This window comes from Anoplopoma fimbria, chromosome 19 (genome assembly GCF_027596085.1).
Source record: "Anoplopoma fimbria isolate UVic2021 breed Golden Eagle Sablefish chromosome 19, Afim_UVic_2022, whole genome shotgun sequence".
NCBI lineage: Eukaryota > Metazoa > Chordata > Actinopteri > Perciformes > Anoplopomatidae > Anoplopoma > Anoplopoma fimbria.
The window spans coordinates 17,952,192-17,971,949 of record NC_072467.1 but is presented as its reverse complement, the minus strand read 5'-3'; the positions used below and the strand labels follow the sequence as shown (position 1 = coordinate 17,971,949).

The following is a 19,758-nucleotide window of genomic DNA, read 5'->3' as shown; positions in this document are numbered from 1 at the left end:
AGTAAAAGTCTAGATTTGTTGTTTCATAAATCTTAACCTGATTGATAACATGTTTAAAATCTCAGCGACCCTCTCCAGCCTACCTGAGTGTTGCCCATCTCTTTGTTTCAATGGCTTCACGGTGTGCCAAGTGAAACAACCATGCCATCATATTTAGGCGTAAAACACACCCACCAGTGTTAACAAACACTGAATAGCTATCAGTGTTCTCTCCGGCCATCTGTTATGTGAACAGCAACTTTCATGTTCTCAGCAGAGGAGCCGATGGGCTACAGTATTTAAGAATGATGCAATCCAACAATCACTCAAGATGAACTGGTACTTTATTTTGGAGATTTGTCTTTGTTTACAATACACATTTGTATACAGGACAATTACAAAATACAGAAACAAAATGGATGAAAATTTTAATTTTTTTGCATACAGTAAACAGCTTCACCTTAATCCCAAGAATGGTTATGGTATAAAATGAAATATTACTAGAGCATAACAAGAAGAAGACATAAGAAAAAGAGATATACAGGGAAATAAAATAGAAAACACAAGTTATTAGATGTATTAAGGCATCAACAGGCAGATTTCAGCTGAGCGCAGAGCATGAAAAAGGCAAACTGGATCAGTCCAACATTGCTCTCGGCTACGTGGTCACATCTACATGCATCTCAAACAAACAGATTTGGTTGCCTGAGTTTGTAGCACAGCCAGCCAGCCAGCTATTAAACCTTAACAAATTTGAATACTTCAACAACAGATTCTTCTCACATATTTCTATGTAGGCAGCCAAATAAAAACGAAATGTCCTTCATATAATTTCAAAACAAAAAGCTACACCTTTCTACTAATTGTCATTTAAGCTCGATATAAATATAAAATTCAGACAGTAGACTTTTTTCCATTTAAATGAACACAAATCATTACACTTTGCTGCTTTAAAACACTGATTCGTAATATGTAGTGTCATGGTAGAAATTAAACTGACGTGTTTATGTCTCGGTAGTTACGTTTCATTAAGTGCTTTGTGCAAAATAAAAAAAATAAAACGCGTTTCTTTCCTTCACTACAGAGCCACAGAGTAGGAAAACAAGCACAAGAACTGGGCGATGGCTGATGTGCTTTGTGTGACAGAGCAAACATAGTTCAGTAGGTAGGGGCAGGCTTTCATTAGCTCCGACCTGTTGGTAAACAGAGGCACATTAAAAAGGGATCTCTTCACTCACTGTCAACAGCCAACATGCAACACCTGCTGCTGCTGCTGCTCCACAACTGGCCATTGCAGGACAAAATCTGCCCTTACTCACAGTACTAACAGCTGCACGGATTCGTCTTCATAAAAAGCTACTTCACATGTCAGACTTTAGCCTGGAGGAACTGCCGGGCTGCTATGAGATTAAACCCGCCTATAAACTGACAGTGGAGTGAAGGAAATCATTTGGTGAAGAAAATAATTTTTTACATCTGTGCTATGACCTCAATGCAACAAAACAAAAACAATGCTCACATTTTTTTGAAGTAACTGTAACAAAAACAAAACACTGAGTTGAACATAAACTTTCAGTAAACGGAAACACTTAAAACCCCATAATAAGCAAGTTCTCAGTTTTTTTAAATTATACCAATTGATATTCTAATGGAAGATGGAACCAATGATACGTGTTTGATGTAATAAGGCATCCAGTCTTTGGTGACTCATAGTGGCACTTAAATAAATAGACTTACACTACAATAAGAGTAAGTTGTCTGGCTTAGACACAGTGTATAAGGTTTTCTTTTTCTTTCCTTTACAGCAAATGTTGATTATCATCAGCACTTTGGTTACAACATAGAGTGAAAATCCTTAAATATGAGGCAGAGGTTTAAATTACATGTGTTTCATGCATGGAGAGTTGGTCTTCTTTACTTGTGTGCACTTTCACTATCAGCAGAATAGTAGAATAGGGATGGCTGTGAATTAAGGAAACCTCTAGCTCTTTGATAAAAGTTCAATGTGTGTGTGTGTGTGTGTGTGTGTGTGTGTGTGTGTGTGTGTGTGTGTGTGTGTGTGTGTGTGTGTGTGTGTGTGTGTGTACTAGACAAACAACACAGGCACTACAGCAGAGTGGGGGTCAGTATCATAATACACAAGCAGGGTATTCTACACCAACATGTCTTCCCATCATGTCCAGCTGATTGACCGGCAGCTTGCTGGGCTAGAGACACTCTGACAGCACCTCATGTTTGGGTATAGACGGATAGATCATGGGCGTGCAAGAACAATCATTGTGGTCGTTCTGGCTGAGCTGGATCTTCAGTTTCTCCACTTCGTAGTTATGGAGATACTCCTGGACCAGGTAGCGCTCTCTCTTTACTCGAGCCCTCACGTCAGAGGGAACATCAGGAATCAACCAGGCCACAAAGAACTTGACCACGAACACAACGTGCTGTGGAGGAAGAAAGCACGACTTGTTAGTTTTACTTCAAGCTGGAGTCAACAAGAACTGCAAAAAAAACATTATATCTGAAAAATGTGTTTGTGGGAGAAGAGGGGTTACTATAAATGTAACAACTGACTACTGTCCAAGGTAAGAATGTGAGGCTCAGTTACAGTAGTTATTAAGTGGTGGTGGAAGCACTTCAGCCTAGTTTTACCTCCACAATAATGATGAAAGCCAACTTGGCAGCCAGAATATGCCAGAACTGCATAGTGTGGTGGTACTCCTTCTCATGGCCAGGAGGGTAGCGGTAATCACGATACCTACAAAGAAGAAACAAATTTATATAGGCTTCAACTCAAGATTGTTTGGTGGCATTCTTTAGTCAATTCACTCTCATGAACAATTAATCATTCATCCTCTGTATGGTACAAATCCATGTGCAATAACCCGGTAACTTTAAATTCAAATTGTTTACATATTTATTCAAGCAGCCTTGCACTCTGCATATTTACACTTATATCTACACTTCACTGTCATTGTTTTTTGTGTTTTTATGTTCATATATATATATATGCACTTTTGCATTTTTATATTTCTGTGTACAAAATAGTTAATGTTTATCCTTTTTTCTTCTTGGACCTCCTTGATTTTTGTTTATTTTTCTGTTTCTGTGTATTAGTGAGCGTAAGTAACCGGAGTCAAATTCCATGTATGCGTACGCATATTATTCAGGCTACATAGTAATACCTATAAAAGTGAAGTTAAACAATAAAAAAATACATACAAAATTAACAACACAACATTTAAATCTGAAGATAATTAGTGATTTAAGATAAGTGGTTCAGCTGAGCTGTATTTATGTGGCTTTACTACATAGAAATTTCTTAAATTAGCTTAAAAAATCTTGCATCATTGTGTTCAGATGGCACTGGACTATTTCACACCACCATTAGTGGTGAAAAGTAAGTAAGCACATTTATTCAAATACTGTACTTAAGTACAACTTTGAGATATTTGTACTTTACTTTATACTTCTACTCCACTACATTTCAGAGCGACGCATTGGGATTTTTACTCTGTTACATGTATTCAATAGCTTAAATTACCATTAGTTAGATTTTACATACAAAACATATGATCAATTTATCTAATGTGATGCATTGTTATAGATAAAAGGCCGTTAACATCCACACAGGTGATTTTAAGTATTGTGGCTCTTTAGACCTCATCAGGATGGAGTACTAAAAAAAGTGATAAACTTTTAACAATACTTTGCGGTTGGACCATGGACATGCAAGGTCTTTGAACTACTAGACCTTAAGTAACCATATAGTTTTGTTGCCTAAACCTATCCAAGTCATTTTCTTTGAATCCCAAACGTTAACCAAGTGTTTACTGCCACCTTAGTGAAGCGTTACAGTTTGATGCAGTAGAAAAGTTACGCTATGGTTTCCTGACAGTATGTGAAGAATTGGGTATTTCTACTTTACCTTAAGCAAAGACTCTGAGTATTTCTTTCACCACAGTCATATTTGAACATTGAAGTGGAAACATAATCCACATCTGTAAGCACTCTTTCTCTCTTATGCACACAGTCTTACAATCACACTAACCTGCAGGTAGTGATGGAGCCGTTGAACCAGGAAGGGCTCTCCCCATCATCAGGCTTGTTGTCCACTCTGAACGCAGAGATGTTAAACACAGACAGGCTGTTGTTTATGTAGCCTTTCATATTCATCTCACCGTCTGGCTGGTAGGCGTACATGTACACAAGCCGAGGTAGCATATCAGAGGTGAAGGCCACAATGAATGCCTAGAAAGCAGGGAAAGAAACGGTGTGAGGAAAACTAAAGATAAAACTATGTAGATGATGAGCAAACACAAGGCCCACAGATGTTGTCGAGCACTCACATTTGTGACCACAGAGAGTACGGCCATCCCATTCAGGATTTCCTGCCAGGCTCCGATGCTGTGAGCCTTCGCTGCCACAGGACGTCTGAATTGAGTGGTGAGCTTCCAGGCATCCACTCTAACCTCGATGATGTTATTGATAAGTGCCAGCAGGGGTGCCAGTGGAAAGGAGGCGACGAACAGTGTGATGAAACCAAACTGGATCACTGGGACACAGAGAAGAGAGAGGTTAGTGGAAGACTGTAAAATGGAAACAGCACCATCTACAGAATTAGGGCAGACACTGCATCTATCCATCCATCCTTCTATCATCCATCCATCAATCCATCTATCTATCTTGGTTTTGCTGTAGGCCTGGTCTGAACTGAAACTGAACTTCACTAAAATGGTCTTGACAACCTTCAAGTGTGTCTCTATTTCTCGCTCTTTGTGTAATGGATTGACTATGTACTGAATGTTTACCCATTTCCAGGTACTCGTAGAAGAGGCCCAGCTGTCCAAAGACCTGCAGGTCGTGGTCCTGCTCCCAGCGGCTGTACAGACTCTCTGGGTGGTTTCGTGCCTTCCTGCTGCCCCACCAGTTCATCAGCCACCTGAAGGACACAAGAGGGCGATAGAGAGCTGTGTGAGGCGACATAGTTCACCCGAGAACAACAATATTGAAGGCTCTATTGAATTGTAAACAATACGAAGAGATGACGAAGTTTCTAAACATAGCACTTGTCTAACCGAACTGCGCATAAAAGTCAAGGCTCATTTGGGTATTTGTTAAGAATGGAAACTGATTGTGCAGGCACTGATAACAGGCCTTTTTAAAGCAGACATTTGGACTTCTCATGGAAGCAAAAGCACAGCTGTTAGTAGTTAACATTAACAATGGCTCTGATGCCATATTAACAAGACCTTGGGTACTTTTCTAAATCATCTTGCAGGAGGAACTAACTGGCAATTTTTTAAAGTCTCGAAAAGAAAAACATCTAGGCTAATTTCTAAACAGATCAATGACATAAAAATATAAAACAAAGCCCTATCCATGGTTGATGTGTCTATGAGCCTGTAAAGAATGTGTGAATTTAACCCTCTTGTATCTTTTCTTTTGCTTTGATTAATCGGTTCAGTTGTACTCACGGGACCAGAGCCTCCTGGATGTTGCCCCACACCTGTTTACCAGTCATCACTATCACCAGCTGGGTGGTCAGCTCAATCAAACAGCCACCAGGGTCACACTGGATGTAGACAGGTTAAAGGGGAAATAAATAAATAATAAATATTAAATAAATAGACTCAAGTCGAATTACCAGTACTGATCTTTTAGAATGTAATTCTCTACCTCTTCATTCCTCAGGTTGCTGCCAAACATGTACGCATACTTTCCAGGAAAGCCGACAAACTTGCCCTTAAAGAAAGCCACGTAGAAGCAGGAGGAGTAGTAGTTTACAAACTGGAAGAGGAACATCTTCACCGTCAGTTTGTTCTCATACTCCAGGTGGGTCTTGGGGATTTCTGCCGCATAGTAAAAGATAATAACACAGAGATTTTAAATACATAAACGAAAAAGGTAACACATTTCACACTTCATTTCAATGTGAAATGCATAATGGATGAATAAAGACAGAAGTTTAATAATCCGGGACACGCTCCCTCACTCTGACCCTCACCCATGTCAGTGATCCAAACAGCCACCTTCTCATACATGAGGTTGAGAATCATGATGATGACAAAGTTGATGCAGGAGGCTGTGACAGAGGTGGCCAGCTGTGGCGTGATGTAGGGGCCAACCACCTGCAGGTGGGCAGTGGCACTGTCCTTCATGATGCTGGCGAAGGCTGCGTATACCGCCAGGCGGTACGCAATCACACCAATGATGCAGGCAATGATCAATGAGATCTTCAGGACAGAGACAACGGAAACAACATGAAAGACAACCACATGGCACAAGACAAAAGTACAGTACACAGAGAACACAATTGTGATGCAAGTGCAAACACCAAAATACATATAGACATATGAATAAAACAAGGTGAATTATTGCAAACATACATGTTAAGAGGAACTGTCATGCTTAAAGTGTCCACACATGCCCCATGAAAAGAAATACACCATAATCTCCCTAACTCATTTAACATGTTACAATTGTTTTACTAACAATAATCCACAACAGTAATATTCTAGGCCACAATGTTTAAAACTGCAAGACGTTGGGCCTATATAGATCATCATTTAGAGTAAGTGACATCAATAAAAACTATTCTGACTTGGTCTCAGGTCGAAAATTATTTAAGAGAGTTCCATTTCTTCGGAGTTTTATACATAATGGCCCTGGTCACATGATAGTAGTAATGATAATGATGATAATGACCAGTTTGATAGGAAAGTTCATCAAGTGTACCAAAAATACAATGCTCACCCATAACAGGACGGTTGCTCCAGACAGACATGAGCGTGCACACTGGCTTGTTATGGGTAAGTATGGCTCCATTTCCTAAATCATAAGCAAGCAAAGCATTAACACAGGAGTCAGTCACCCTTTGTTATATCCTGAAAAGACAGCACTAAAAGAGGCCAGGCTCCTTTAATTACCACTGACTGGCCCCAGATGCAAGGCAGAGCGCGGACGCCCAATCACAGCTTTTTTGTGTGTAGGTGTTTCAGTCTGAGTCCAATTCTTTCATCTAGCGGTCTCCTAGTAAAGCCAGCCTTTCAAGATACTGATCCACAAGACAAACAAAAATGCAGTACAGAAGGAAACTTGTGCCTCTGAGTCTTTCCAGAAATGTCTATTATCCACACAAACTACGCCACACCAAAACCAATTCCCCACCAATGTGGCATTCCATGTTAGGTGCCACCCTTACCCAGAGTGTCACGGTGGCCCAGCACAGCAACAACTTCCCCATAAAATCTGTAGCAGTCCTGTGAAGAACCCACTCCGTTTCCTAAAGGCGGGCGGGATGTTTTCAAGGCAAATTACAGAACCCTGTTTCTGTTCATTTTACACATCTGTGTCTGTCATTATCCACACCTACGTAGTCCTGATCCCCCAAAGCGCAGTTGGGCAATTTTACTAATCAGTATATGTGTCTGGTAACGTCTTGTGGAAAGCTATGCAGACCCTAAGCAGTAAAACATTATCAAACAGCATATTAGTATTTAATGTGCACACAAACACCTGAGTGATGCGGTTCAGCTTGCGGTTGGTGCACTTGGTTTCGTACTCTGGCCGAAGCTGAAGCTGCTGTTGTTCCTCCTCGAAGTCGACCAGATCCCATTCGTACTCCAGACGAGCCTGCCGCCTCTTCCAGAACTCCAGAAACAGCGTTACTATAGAGAATAAAACCCCAAAAATGAAACTTTTCAGTGCTTTGACCACAATTGACCTCTATCTTATAAGTCTGGATGCAAAAGTGGCAGATTTCAGCACCTTAGTAGACAAAAAGTAAGTGAGAAAATATGATATTTACTCACCCCAAATCCCCATAAATATGGCGAAAAACACTGTTCCCACATTGTCAAACAGGTGCGATTGCTGAAAGAAGAACATGTTTGGAGAAATAATGAGATAATGAATAACGGCTTTGTTGACATTTAGCTGCAACCACCCTTTAAATGTCAAATATTGTGGGTAGAACATAATTCAGGACGAACAAAAACAACTCAGTCACAAAGCCGAGATGTCTCACCCATGAGGAGTTGCATGTTGTGTTGAGTTTCCAGTAGCCACATTTCTTGTCACACAACGGGCACATGACAATATTCCCTCCAATGTCCTCACTACATATTTCTTTACTGAGGGAAATGAGAGAAACAATGAGATTAATAATAAAAATAATAGCTAATAAAACAATGACATCTGAAAGACAAACAAAACAGGCGGGTGATAAAAAAGAAATCACCTCCACTCGTTTTCATCGTAGGTGAGGACTCCATAGATGAAACAAATTGTCCCAACTATTGCCGCAAACAGCAGCATCTCAGTGTAGAAGCCGAGCCATGCAAAATAAATACCTATCTTCTCCCCATAATACTTCCTGTTGAAGGGAAAAACAACAGTAGCAGTAAATTATTTAGTTAACGTTACAGCATGTAAGATTCTAATTTAGATTTATGTTAAGACGCATCTAATACAGAATGAGGTAACAGAATGGTGATTGGGCATATGGCCAATTGATGAAAGCCCTTGCATTTGTCATATATCAAACAGGATGTCTGTGGCAATATAATCAGGAAAAATCACAGATGATACTGTTTGTATGTCTGGAAAGTGGGATTTAAAAAAACACCTACAATTACCACTTATCACCATAGGTGCCGCCAAAATTAAAGAAACAGAAATCTTTGAGGTTGTAACAATAATGTTGAGTAAAAACACATCAGATGTGAGCACACTGATTTTAAAGTCTTACCTTATAAGATTGAGGGGCTGCTCCTTGAAGAAACAGAAGAATCTGGCCCAGTGTTTGTGGAGTTTGTTTCTGTCACTTTCGCAGTTCGCATCCCTCGATTTTGTCCAGTATCTACACTGCTCGCACAATTGAAACACAGTCACATTCATTAGTTATTCATCATGCAAATGCGTCATCCAACACTGCCTTCAACAAGATGTTACTGTTGGAAAACATTGAGTGCAAATTTCATTGAAGTCTCTATTTCTTTTTCCAATTAAAAAGAAAGAGGTGAAAGTTCACCAAAGGAGGCTCACATCATGCAGCGGGAAGGCAGCAGTGTAGGTGCCGTTGTTGAGTAACCTCTTGATCCCCTTCTTGTCTTTATCTCCACATTCATCCCTGAAGTATGAACAGCGGGACAGGATGTAGTAGACCTGGGCACAGGGAGATAAAGAAGGATATAGTTTTGTTGGATAAAAACATAATAATGAAGTGGCTTCTATGTTCACAATATTTTGAGAGAATGGACATTAAATTCCTCACAATAGATATTACCTACTTAATCTATTTCAATAATGTAACACGTGTGGGGGCCTGCACATAGAACTGCAGCATCTGTAGTATTTAATATTGCAAGTTCAGATTTGATGTGAATGTCAAAGGAAAGTTTTAATTCAAAATTCACAAACAAGATAAAAAAGTATCCTTACTATCCTGTTGCGAGTAGAAGGCGGGAAGAATGTCTCTTTGTTGTCGATGAGGAAGAAGTCAGACTTGCTCTTGTCAAAGGGAGCTGTGAAATAGTCTGGCTCGGGGTACATGATGTGCTCCGGCAGACGAAAAGGGGTGGACAGCCAGTTCATGGGGATCTCGCTGTTGTCTGGGATGTCGTTGGTTTTGAATGGAACCTTAACCTTCAGCACATCTGCGTAGGTGGCCAACACTTCCCATGGAGCGTGGATCTTCACAAAATAAGTCTTTCCATCGTCTGACTCCTGATGTGAGACATGTGTCACAGTATAACGAGTGTAAGCTTACTGGTTCAAAAACTAAAATACAAGTTCAGTGATAAAAGCTTTTTTTTACAGGTTATATGTAAAAGACACTTTTGTACTGGTTTATTCTTTTAACGCAAAGAACTTCCATTGTTTATTCTGTCAACAGAAAACACATAAACATACATATACACATCTTTGTGAATCACTTAGTTTCCTTTTACATTAGATATAATCAAATAAATAATTGGATGCTCTTACCGATTTATCTTCTGTCTCCAGCTCCAGGCCGACATTCACTAGATTGGCCTCATACAACTTCCTCCTCTCCTTAAGAGGGAAACAAAGCATATATGCATATATTTATTAGTTTTGAAGAATTTATATGAATTACTTTCCTGCCATTGCACAACAGTGAAATCATTTGTCCAACATAATGAAGTACACACAAGCTGTGTGTAAAAACATTAAAACACACACTTGAAAGAAAAGAGCCTTTCTGTTTCTGTCTCTATGTGTTGGCCCAGTGATAGTCCCAGCAACCTGCCCATTGTGTACCCTAATTTTGCCCAATGTCAGCTGGGAATCGGCTCCAGCCCCCCGCAACCCTGAACAGGATAAGCGATAAAGATTGTGGATGGATTGATGGATGAATGTGGATCACATTGTGTGATGCACAACTGAGAATATAAAACTGAAATAAGGTTGAATACTGCGAATGCAAGTAAATCAAGCCAAAAAACAAACGTAAACCAAAAGTGAAAGTATAGTCACAGTCAGTTCAGCAGGTGGGACAATAGAAAAAAAGAATTACACAAGTACTATTAAAACAGTTGTGGACAAGACATGACATAACATGGAATAAGCTTTAATGTCTTCAGAAATAGGCACAATTGTCCATGTCATCAATATTTCAAACAAAAAAGTGTACCTCCTTGTTAGAGCTGAAATTTACTGTCACATTTTACAACATGTGGATAATATACAGGATGTGGCCTCCTGTCTGCCCTTCCTCAGACAGTGGAACAAATGAGAGATTTCCTGACCCACCAGCCAAGAGGTCTGAGCGTTGACTCACTGACTAGGCTGTTGGTAAAATGTGAGTCAGCTATGACACACTGCCTCATACCCGAGTGGTAACACAGAGATGTGAAGACTAACAGCCAAGCATCAAACACTAGCCAAACACAAAACAGCTGAGAAGCCACTAGAACACATCTAGCCAGATCCAGTATGGAAATACTTTAATGCAGTTTGACTAAAGAAAAAAGGGCTGCCAGTCTATCTCTAGAAATGACCTTGAGAGGATTACTTACACAAGCTGAGAATAACAGTTTATCTAACGTTATCAGTGTTGTGGTATTTGGGGTATGCTGCTGACACACACAGTGAACTTTGAGGATATTCTGTAAGAAACAGGTCTCACTGTATGAATCAAAAAGTGGAAATTACATTAGCTCTTCTTTTGTGTGAAATTGTAGGTTTTCAAGATACTCAATTCTGGAAATAAAACAACAATAACACTGAAAAACAAGTCATCAAGAAATAAACATCAGTGATAAAAAAAAACACATGCATGCAGTTAGGCAAAATGATTTGGACATACAGTACCTAGAAGTTGCTTCTTACCTGTTTTCTCTCACCATCTTTATCTTCATCATAGGACAGGACAAAATCAATCCTACGCACTCCATCACGGAAGAACACAGAATCCTTACTCTGTTGTTTTTTGTCAATCTATAATGAGATGGAACAGAGGTCACATCATTCACACAACCCCATACACAGGTACAGTATCAGCTTAACAAGTGTTTGGATGCATTCAAACACAGCAGCGCAGGCGGTCAAACCAATATGTGTCAGTGGCTAACAGCATGACCCAAAGAACAAGGCCTCCACACCACTCCACACTCAACTGTTTTTCCCAAAACAAAAAGAAAAGTCACTCCAAACACAAACAGTATGCTAAATGGAGGGGAAATGTTAGTTTAGATGTTTCATGTCGCTCATGTCCCTTTTATAGGAAAATACTAAAAATGAGAATAGGCACTAAAAGAAATCTTTGTTTTATAAACATAATTAAATCCATAAAGAAATCCATGAAATAGAATTATTTAATTTCAGGTAATCTGAACTCATTTAGCACTACCTCAGGTTACGTGTCATAGCAAAGGATATGTGGAAAGGACTATAAAATCTTAAATACCACTCTCTACACAACAGGGACATCCAGCAGCTGTATCGGGCTTAACAAACTAACACTGTTGCAGTTTATTTGCTTTTCTGTAAATCCTTCAGTCCATAGTGTCTAAAACCTGTATTGATGGCTAAAGAAATTCCAAACATGTGCTAGCCAGTAAATGCTAGCCCTTCAGTGTCTGTCTTGTCAGCAGCCACAGGGCTGAAGAGAATGCTTTAAGCGAGGAAAGGAGGGCATGTTGCTAGTGCTGCTTCAGCTGTTCAGAGAGCTAAATATAACAGAGTACCAGCTACTTCTGTCATCACTACAGAAGCTAGCTACACTGGACTGCAGGCAATTTAGAGAACTCAACATTTAGCATCACAAAAACATCGTACTGTGCTGTAGTTCTGACTGAGCTGCCCCCTCTCATCAGCACAGCGCTGATGTGGTAGGGAGGAAAGGAAGAGCACTTTACCTCCATGGCCCACTCCCTTTATGGGTGTAATGCATCAGCGGAAAGGCTGGCTGTCTGAAAGGGCAAAATTGCCTTTCTCCTGGGAAAGCTATCCAGCCCTGAAGGCTCTGGTTCTCTCACTCTCACTCCACTGATAACTGGGCAGAGGAGTCCCATCTAGTCCTCTAACCTCCCTAGACAAGCCCTCACTTGCTCAGACATCTAGCAAAGAGAGAGCGAGGGAGAGAGACGGGAGGAGGGACACTAGGAGAGAGTCCGGGATTTTCCTAGTGATGACATCAGCACAGGGATAGCATAGCTGCTGCCAGCTAGCTAACTAATGTAATTAGAGCACAGCATCAGAGGAGGTGATATCACTGTACTGTACAACACTGACCATCAGGAGAGCAAAAGTCCTTCAAACATGCCGGCTAATATTTCAGATAACGAGCACATTTTTAGCTGAAAAGCAAACTGACCACATGAAGAAATCAGCTCTGATACGGGGAAATGACTGAAAACTCAAAACTGATAAGTTCAGCTTTATCTCCCCAGTCTGACTTGAATGTTTTAAAACCTGATCAATTAAACAATCTTGTCCTTAACACAACGGTTTAAAGTGCAAATGGGACACTATCAGTGGTGACTGCATGTGAATTGCCTCAGACAAGTAGTGATGTACCTTTATTGAGAAAAGCTGTTTGTTTTAGCTCTACAGCTGGATGGTCCATCCTGATTCCTACTACGCCAAGTTAGAGAACAATTCCTGTCCACGTGTTCAATCTTTTTACTGTTTTCGTATCCAAAGTTATTCCTATGTTCTAAATTTTGATCTGCACTACCTTCCAGACTAAATTAGACCATGTTGATGATGGCAGGGTGGCTGCTCTCTTTAACTGGGACGTCGCTGCAAAAACTCTCAAATTTGCTGTAATTACAGATCAGTCGTATGGAATCAGTGCATCTGCTGGAACCTGCTCCTGCTCAGTACTGCTGCTAGCCGCCACAGAGCTCTATACATTTATCAACTAACCTCTAAATACCGGGTGTTTAGACATGTGTGTCTTTTATCTTAATTAGGGTGGGGAAATGAAGAACATGCATTAGATAAATCGGCTTCTAGTTTCAGGGAGGGTTTCTTTAAAATACTACTGTCAAAACATTTATTTTTATAGGATAAAAGATAGTTTGGAACAGAACTTCAATGAAACTGGTCACCTCTTTGATATTAAATATATCACAGCTGCTCAATTGCATCACATTGTAGAATCTTCTCTCCATCGAATGACTCTCTTTTCAAGATTCATTCTCTACACTTCAACGTCATGTAAAGTACTAGAACTCTGGGTTATAGCCTCATTTCCTCATCGCAATCCTGAGACTTGCTCTAAACACGGAGAAGATTGTGTTTTTTCCAAAGCCTAAAAGAGAACACTGAATATGCAGAAAAATGTATCAGATTCATTGAGCCTCCCTAAAAGTTCATGTTGACAACCCTGCTGAAAAGTTGTTTTCAGCTGAACCTTCTTGTAAGAGTAGGACCTTACACTCAGCTTTTGTTTCCATTCTTAATTATATAGGCAATTTATAGATATGCAGCTGCCTCCCCTCTACAGCTCCTTGATGATATATTCCACTCGGCTAAATTGCAGCCTTTAGTTGGAGGAGGGCAGATTATTAGAAATGCTTATTGAAGTTTTTTTTTCCTTTAAGATTAGAAGCCGTTAAAAAGGGTAATGATTCCACTTTCAATTAAAATGGGAAACAAACTGTTTAAACAAGACTGCATTTTAGAGGATTCAAAAGAAGAAGCCTACAGTACACTATATGGTTAGTTAGCCACAGCCAAGTCCAGTCCTGTCATGAGCAGAGGGCAGGGTCATGATTGCAGTATAGACTGTATATACTTAAAGTACAGGAACACACACGTAAAGGCGCACATACAGAAACAGCTAGGCAAATGCAGTGCATAAGCAAATGTGCACTTTCTCATTATGCTTTAACACCACCAGGTTGTTGATTTATCTTCAGTGAAGCGGACGGCTATCACAGGTGAGAACAAAGCAAGTGAAAAGGACTTTTCCATTTCTATGAACTCTAATGATGCATCAACACACAGCTCATGCCAGCATGTTTCCATTACTCTTATCTCCAGAAGCCACCAGCAGCTCTCTACCAAGAAATGTGTATTGATTTCATCTCTTATGTCCAAGCTTTGTTCTCTCACTAATGCCGGTGGAGAAACACAACACTGAACAGACATCTCTCAAGAAGGATATAAAGGCTGGCAGGCAGAAATATGCATAAGGTTGCAATGCATCACATCACAAGCCTGTTTTACCATGCCATACCCTGGAACGATACTTCAGGAATAGCGCCCGCTTTCTCGACAGCTGTGGAGGAACCAAGTGGATAGTGAGGGAAAGCCTAACAACACAACAAATCCAACAACACACGGCTAAAACTGTAGCAGCAACCTTACAGAGCTGATCAGAATGTCAGACACTCCACATTTGCGTTACGTTTACACATCATAACAGATTTTCAAAACACTTCATAACACTCTGAAAACCAGTATATGTTATAAGAAAGGTTACGTCTTGTTTAGTTACAGGTTTGAGTTCAGAGATGATGTAAAATGACACAAACAAGCAGACACTGACAAGGCAGCATGCATCTGCAGCCCCGACTGGTGTCTTACCCCAGTCAAAGCACTGATTTGCTCTAAGGTCTGAGGCTCAGATTGTGGACTGTCGCTGTGGTCAGAGTGGGACAGGGAGGCCAGGCTGGTGTTGAGAGAATCACAAGTATCTACGCACACACCAGGCGTAAGGAGAGACTTTAAGTACCGTGTGAAAGGGCAAAGACAGGAGAAAACGGGTTATCTCTGTCTTTCTCATGGCATGTAATTCTATTGTAAAAAAATATGTAATCTCAAAACTAAGACTATAAGTTATGGGCTCTTCTAAGAAAGGCAAGTCAACCCTTCTACCACATGTTGGCTGTTGATTGGAGGGGGATTTACAGTAAGAAAATCAGTGTGATTGATGGGGATATCTAAAAGCATTTCACTTGTACACAATGAACTTCCTGCTACCATGTTTTCACGAGGCATTATACTCTCAGACAGAAATCCTTTATTATCCCTCTTAGGAAGCCAATGTTCACTCGAAGGAACAATGGAGTGCGTTGATCAGCAATGTCAGCAAATGAAAATAGTGCATGGACATGGGGGAGGGGCGTCACAACTAACATATAGAAGAACCGCATTTTCACATATTTAAATAGCCAGTGTAAACTCAAATCATCCAAGAGACTATACTGAGAAACTTGCAAACATGTATAATATCATGGGATTTTAATACATTAGCATTTGGTATTCGTATGAAATGAAACTCTCTCTCAGTCTCTCCGCAATCTAAGACAAAAGAAGCTGCTTTACAGAAATGTCTGTCTGACGGTGCTGTGTGAGTGAAAGCATACGGCGAGGTCGGTGTTTACCGGTGATTGTCCCTGCTGGATGGATCCTGTGCTGGATGAGGGATGTTGGGTGTAGCCATTCATATCATCTGCAAGACAGTAACATGAGAAACAGTAAATCAGCAAAACAATTACCACTGCTTATTAGGACAGCATACTCTATTTATTGTAGAATAATAATGAGTAGCATAGAGAATCTCAGACACGCAGGTTGGAGGCAGTAAAGGTAAGTTTCAGGAATATAAACAGCTGCCTCAGTTAATTGAGGAGCGTGGACACACGGCCAATGTTGTGGTCTATATTTGTACAGTATTTTGTGGCAGTGCTCCCACAGGCCAGATAGCGTGACTTAACAGGATCACTGTCAAAGAATAAACACAGCCATGTTGCTTCTGCTACGAGAGTGACTACAGGAAATGAGACTGAGAAGTCTGGTAAACCAGCCTCAATGAGATTGAAAATGAAAGCTGCTTTAGTGAATTTGGCTTTAACCATGCTGAAGTTCTGCTCTCATCCACCGTTAAGTGCCCAAAAAAGCAATTACAACCTTCTAGAGTACATTTAATCTGACTAAAAAATATTTACATACACAAATAGGTGGAAAAGTAAGGCAAACATCAAGTGCTGTTGGATACACTTTTGCCAAAAAGGCACAAGGTTTCAGCCTCTGTGTCTGTGTTTAAATAGAAATGCAACCGTCCTGATTGATGGTCTCTAAGAGTTATATTTAGTCTGGACTCAACACACAAAATGTGCTTACACAGATCTGAAACAAGCATTCGAACCTTGTAATATGTAAACCTTCTCTGTCTCTACATTATTACACACCAAGTCGGCATAGTATAAATTAGTGGTTCGAAACTAAAATAAATAACAATTTTCAGAACTCGCATTTACCAATGTAGACCTTTATTGTTTTGGTATTTGTTGAACTAAATCCTTTCTTTTAACATAACCTTTACTTAAATGACTATGCCATTTATAATTTCCCACAGGTACAATGTAACAAGTAAAAGAAAAGTAATGGTCAGGTATTTATTGTTTAGAATATGAAAATCAAGCTTGCTGTTATCATTTGCATACACAGCATGCTTAATGATACCTATATGTTTTGAGTTATGGCAGGATGTGGAAGTTTAGAGGGGCCCGTTATCCACCAGCAGTGACCCGAGAAGAACCAATTCTTTTCAGTACAATTTACACGTGGCCACCCTTTTATGCCAGACTTTTATAGTGCTTTAACAACAACATTAAATCCAACTTCTTGTTTCATCTTCCTCAAAAGCACTTGATGATATTGACTTTGATGGATAGTTTGCTGTCAGTTGTTTTAAAATGTTTCTTTCACAACATATGAGCACACAGCTGAGCATATTTTTGCACAGTTGGACTAAGTATTAGAGCACTCAGTATAAGCCTTGCTCAGCGAAGCCAACAGTTTTTTTCCCCACCTAGCTAAGAAGCCTCCACAGTTAAGGCTTTGTTCGAAAGAGAGCAGCTGATCACAGTGGAAATGCCACAAGGCTGCTTCAGACTCTTTTTTTTTTAGTACCACAGCAACCCACCAGACCTCACTTACATCTATAATTTCCAACTTCTCTATACAGTTACTAAAAGGGAAATCCCACAACAAATAGAGCTGTTTTATTGAAATCTCTGAGATATGGACGACTCTTTAGCATCTGCATAGCTGTATCAAATGTTGTACCCATAGTTTTTTGTTTTACTGTCTGCTAGGTGCAAGGGTGTTAAAGTTAATTCAGCAGTCTCATGTTTTCAAACTGCTTTATTCGTATAAAACACAGAGGGTGGCAAACTGTGAGACTTTCAGCCTTCAGTGATTTTAACTTCATGCAGTCTGATTTACCATTTAATTACATTTAAAGACTCTCAGATTTTATGTTTATTTGGAACTAGCAATCTGGGGATATGCCAGGTACCAGTAAGACTTTGAATTATTTTTTGTTGGCCCTACCTCATACAATACAGTACAGCCATGTATAGAGGCTGTTTTCCATCAGCAGTCACCATTGTACAATCTATGTACCTCTATATTAAAGGAATCACAATTTGGAATACTACAGGGACTTAATGTTGTGAGTGTGTTATCTGAACACACCATAAACACACAACAACAATTTAAGAGTAACTATAGATCATGGTCCTGTAGTGAACTGCTATATTATGATTCTCTCTATGCTGCATATGAAACACTGGAGGGCATCCAGGGTGAATCATCCTCCGTTCAGCAACACCATAAATGGCAAAAAACAAATTCATCTCAGGGTTTGTTTGGAATTCAAACCACGGCAGAAGCAGAGAAGGTTTGGGGGTTTGTGCTGGTGCCTGTAAGTGGCCGAGTGTTTCCAGTAAGCAGGCCAGCTGTCAGAGGCCGGCTGGATACAAGTCACTGCTGCTTGCGTAGAAAAACAGACAGATTATGAGCTGGTCATGGAGGGGGAAAGAGGAAATGTGCAGGGTGTGTACATCTTAAAATAGTTGAGCAAATGTAACAAAAACATATTTTAAAATGCCCTGTGTAAGGTGGTAGAGGTTGTTAGAATGCACTGTGATTTGCCAGCTGCCCCAGGAAGACTAAATCTAAATTGTGAAATGTTTTGTGTAATAGTGTAATAGTTGTGTAGTACTCCATGAAGACTTTTTAAAAAAGTTTTTCCTAACAGACTGGGGAATACCAACCTTAATTGATTTCCCAGTAGGACGGTATCTTAACACTAATGACGCACAACACAGTCACTCCACGGGGACATTTCCAATGTATAAGTACGGAACTGCGGCCTGACGTCAGACCGGCCGGCTGGCTTCGGATCTTAATCTACTCACCATTGAAGGACTCCGATGGGCTCATCTCAATTAAACTGTCCTCTCCTGTTTTCCCCGTTATTCTGTTCATGTTGAGTCTCTCGTGCACTCAAGCCGTGCTTATCGGTCCTCGCGCACACCAAGGAGGATTTCTGTCCCGTCTTCCCACCGCTTGGGCTGCGAACCGTTCTGCTCTCAAAGTGCTGCTCTGGAGCTTTAGTCCACCGGGACAGTCGCCAGGCTGCCCTCCTTCACCCACTGACCGCCGACTGCTGCATCACTTCGGCATGGAGGGAGGTCCGTGAGGGGAGTGGCTCCACACCACAAGCCAATGAGCCCAGGGGCGAACAGATACTGCAGCCTAGTCAAGTCAAGTCTTATTATAGGTTGGCCTAGGAGTATTAAAGTGGACTAACACACATGGATACTTTTAAATAACATGTATCTATCTAACATGCTAAAATACAAATGCTTTCCTCCGTGGACTTCATTAACATTTATTTAAAACAGCTGGCAGTTATTCATGTTTCAGACTTAAAGGCATACTGTACGGTTTCCAGTGATATGCACTTTTTAATATGTTGTTGAAATTGGTTTTTACATCCTGACAGCAATAAATAACTTATGGGCAATGAAAAAGAAGCGAAACAAAAACGAATTCTGTATCGGCTATAAACCTGTTAAAATGCTTACCAATCGGAGACATTGTACCCGAATCTAAAGAACCAATCACAAGCCTGCGCGTTCTCTCCCCTCTGTGTACGAGCCTGAGCCGGCCTGAGCGCGTTCACGGAGGGCAAAGAAAGCGTTGTCGCAGCCGACCGTTAGCTCAGCTCTCGCTCAATGAGGCAGCGGCAGCGTAGCTACCTGGTTGCTAAGTAGCAGCAGCGCTCGTGCACGGCTCTGTGTCGAGGGGTGGGGGCAGGGAGTCCTGAAGGGTGGGGGAGGAGTTAAACGGAACTCCGAAGAGAAGCTAATTTCAAATCATGCTAGCTCTCTCAAATCGTACAGTATAGCTTTAAATTCAGAGGTTCACGTTTAGTTGCCAGCCAATCAGGAACGAGTATTCTCCAACAGGCGTTATCATATAATTATGACCTTTCAATTAAATCAATTA

General features: G+C 40.5%; 1 protein-coding gene across 3 annotated transcripts; it reads right to left on the bottom strand.

Moving 5' to 3' along the window:
* Positions 1-312: 312 nt before the first annotated feature.
* On the bottom strand, positions 313-18,905 carry ano5a (anoctamin 5a). 3 transcript variants are annotated; one of them, XM_054620425.1, is made up of 22 exons: positions 18,663-18,905; positions 15,840-15,907; positions 15,040-15,177; positions 14,690-14,731; positions 11,332-11,439; positions 9,964-10,032; positions 9,418-9,702; positions 9,022-9,141; positions 8,726-8,841; positions 8,216-8,350; positions 8,003-8,108; positions 7,788-7,848; positions 7,492-7,643; positions 6,730-6,804; positions 5,981-6,209; positions 5,653-5,825; positions 5,451-5,548; positions 4,785-4,915; positions 4,323-4,528; positions 4,025-4,224; positions 2,626-2,731; positions 313-2,417 (listed from the first exon to the last, which is right to left on the bottom strand). In XM_054620425.1, exons 1-22 carry the CDS (start codon positions 18,730-18,732, stop codon positions 2,187-2,189), a joined length of 2,919 nt encoding a protein of 972 aa, XP_054476400.1. In that variant the 5' UTR covers positions 18,733-18,905; the 3' UTR covers positions 313-2,186. The 3 variants fall into 3 exon arrangements, with proteins under 3 accessions (XP_054476400.1, XP_054476398.1, XP_054476399.1); XM_054620423.1 differs by lacking the exons at positions 14,690-14,731; positions 15,040-15,177; XM_054620424.1 differs by lacking the exons at positions 14,690-14,731; positions 15,040-15,177; positions 15,840-15,907; positions 18,663-18,905 and adding an exon at positions 12,360-12,459.
* Between the last annotated feature and the right edge of the window lie 853 nt (positions 18,906-19,758).

Excerpts from the sequence above, each read along its gene's own strand:
- ano5a (XM_054620425.1), bottom strand. The coding sequence starts at position 18,732 with ATGAACAGAATAACGGGGAAAACAGGAGAGGACAGTTTAATTGAGATG. Across the intron at positions 9,142-9,417 it reads CTTCTACTCGCAACAGGATA|GTCTACTACATCCTGTCCCG; the intron begins GTAAGGATACTT and ends CCCTGTGCCCAG. Across the intron at positions 7,849-8,002 it reads CAACATGCAACTCCTCATGG|CAATCGCACCTGTTTGACAA; the intron begins GTGAGACATCTC and ends TTCTTCTTTCAG.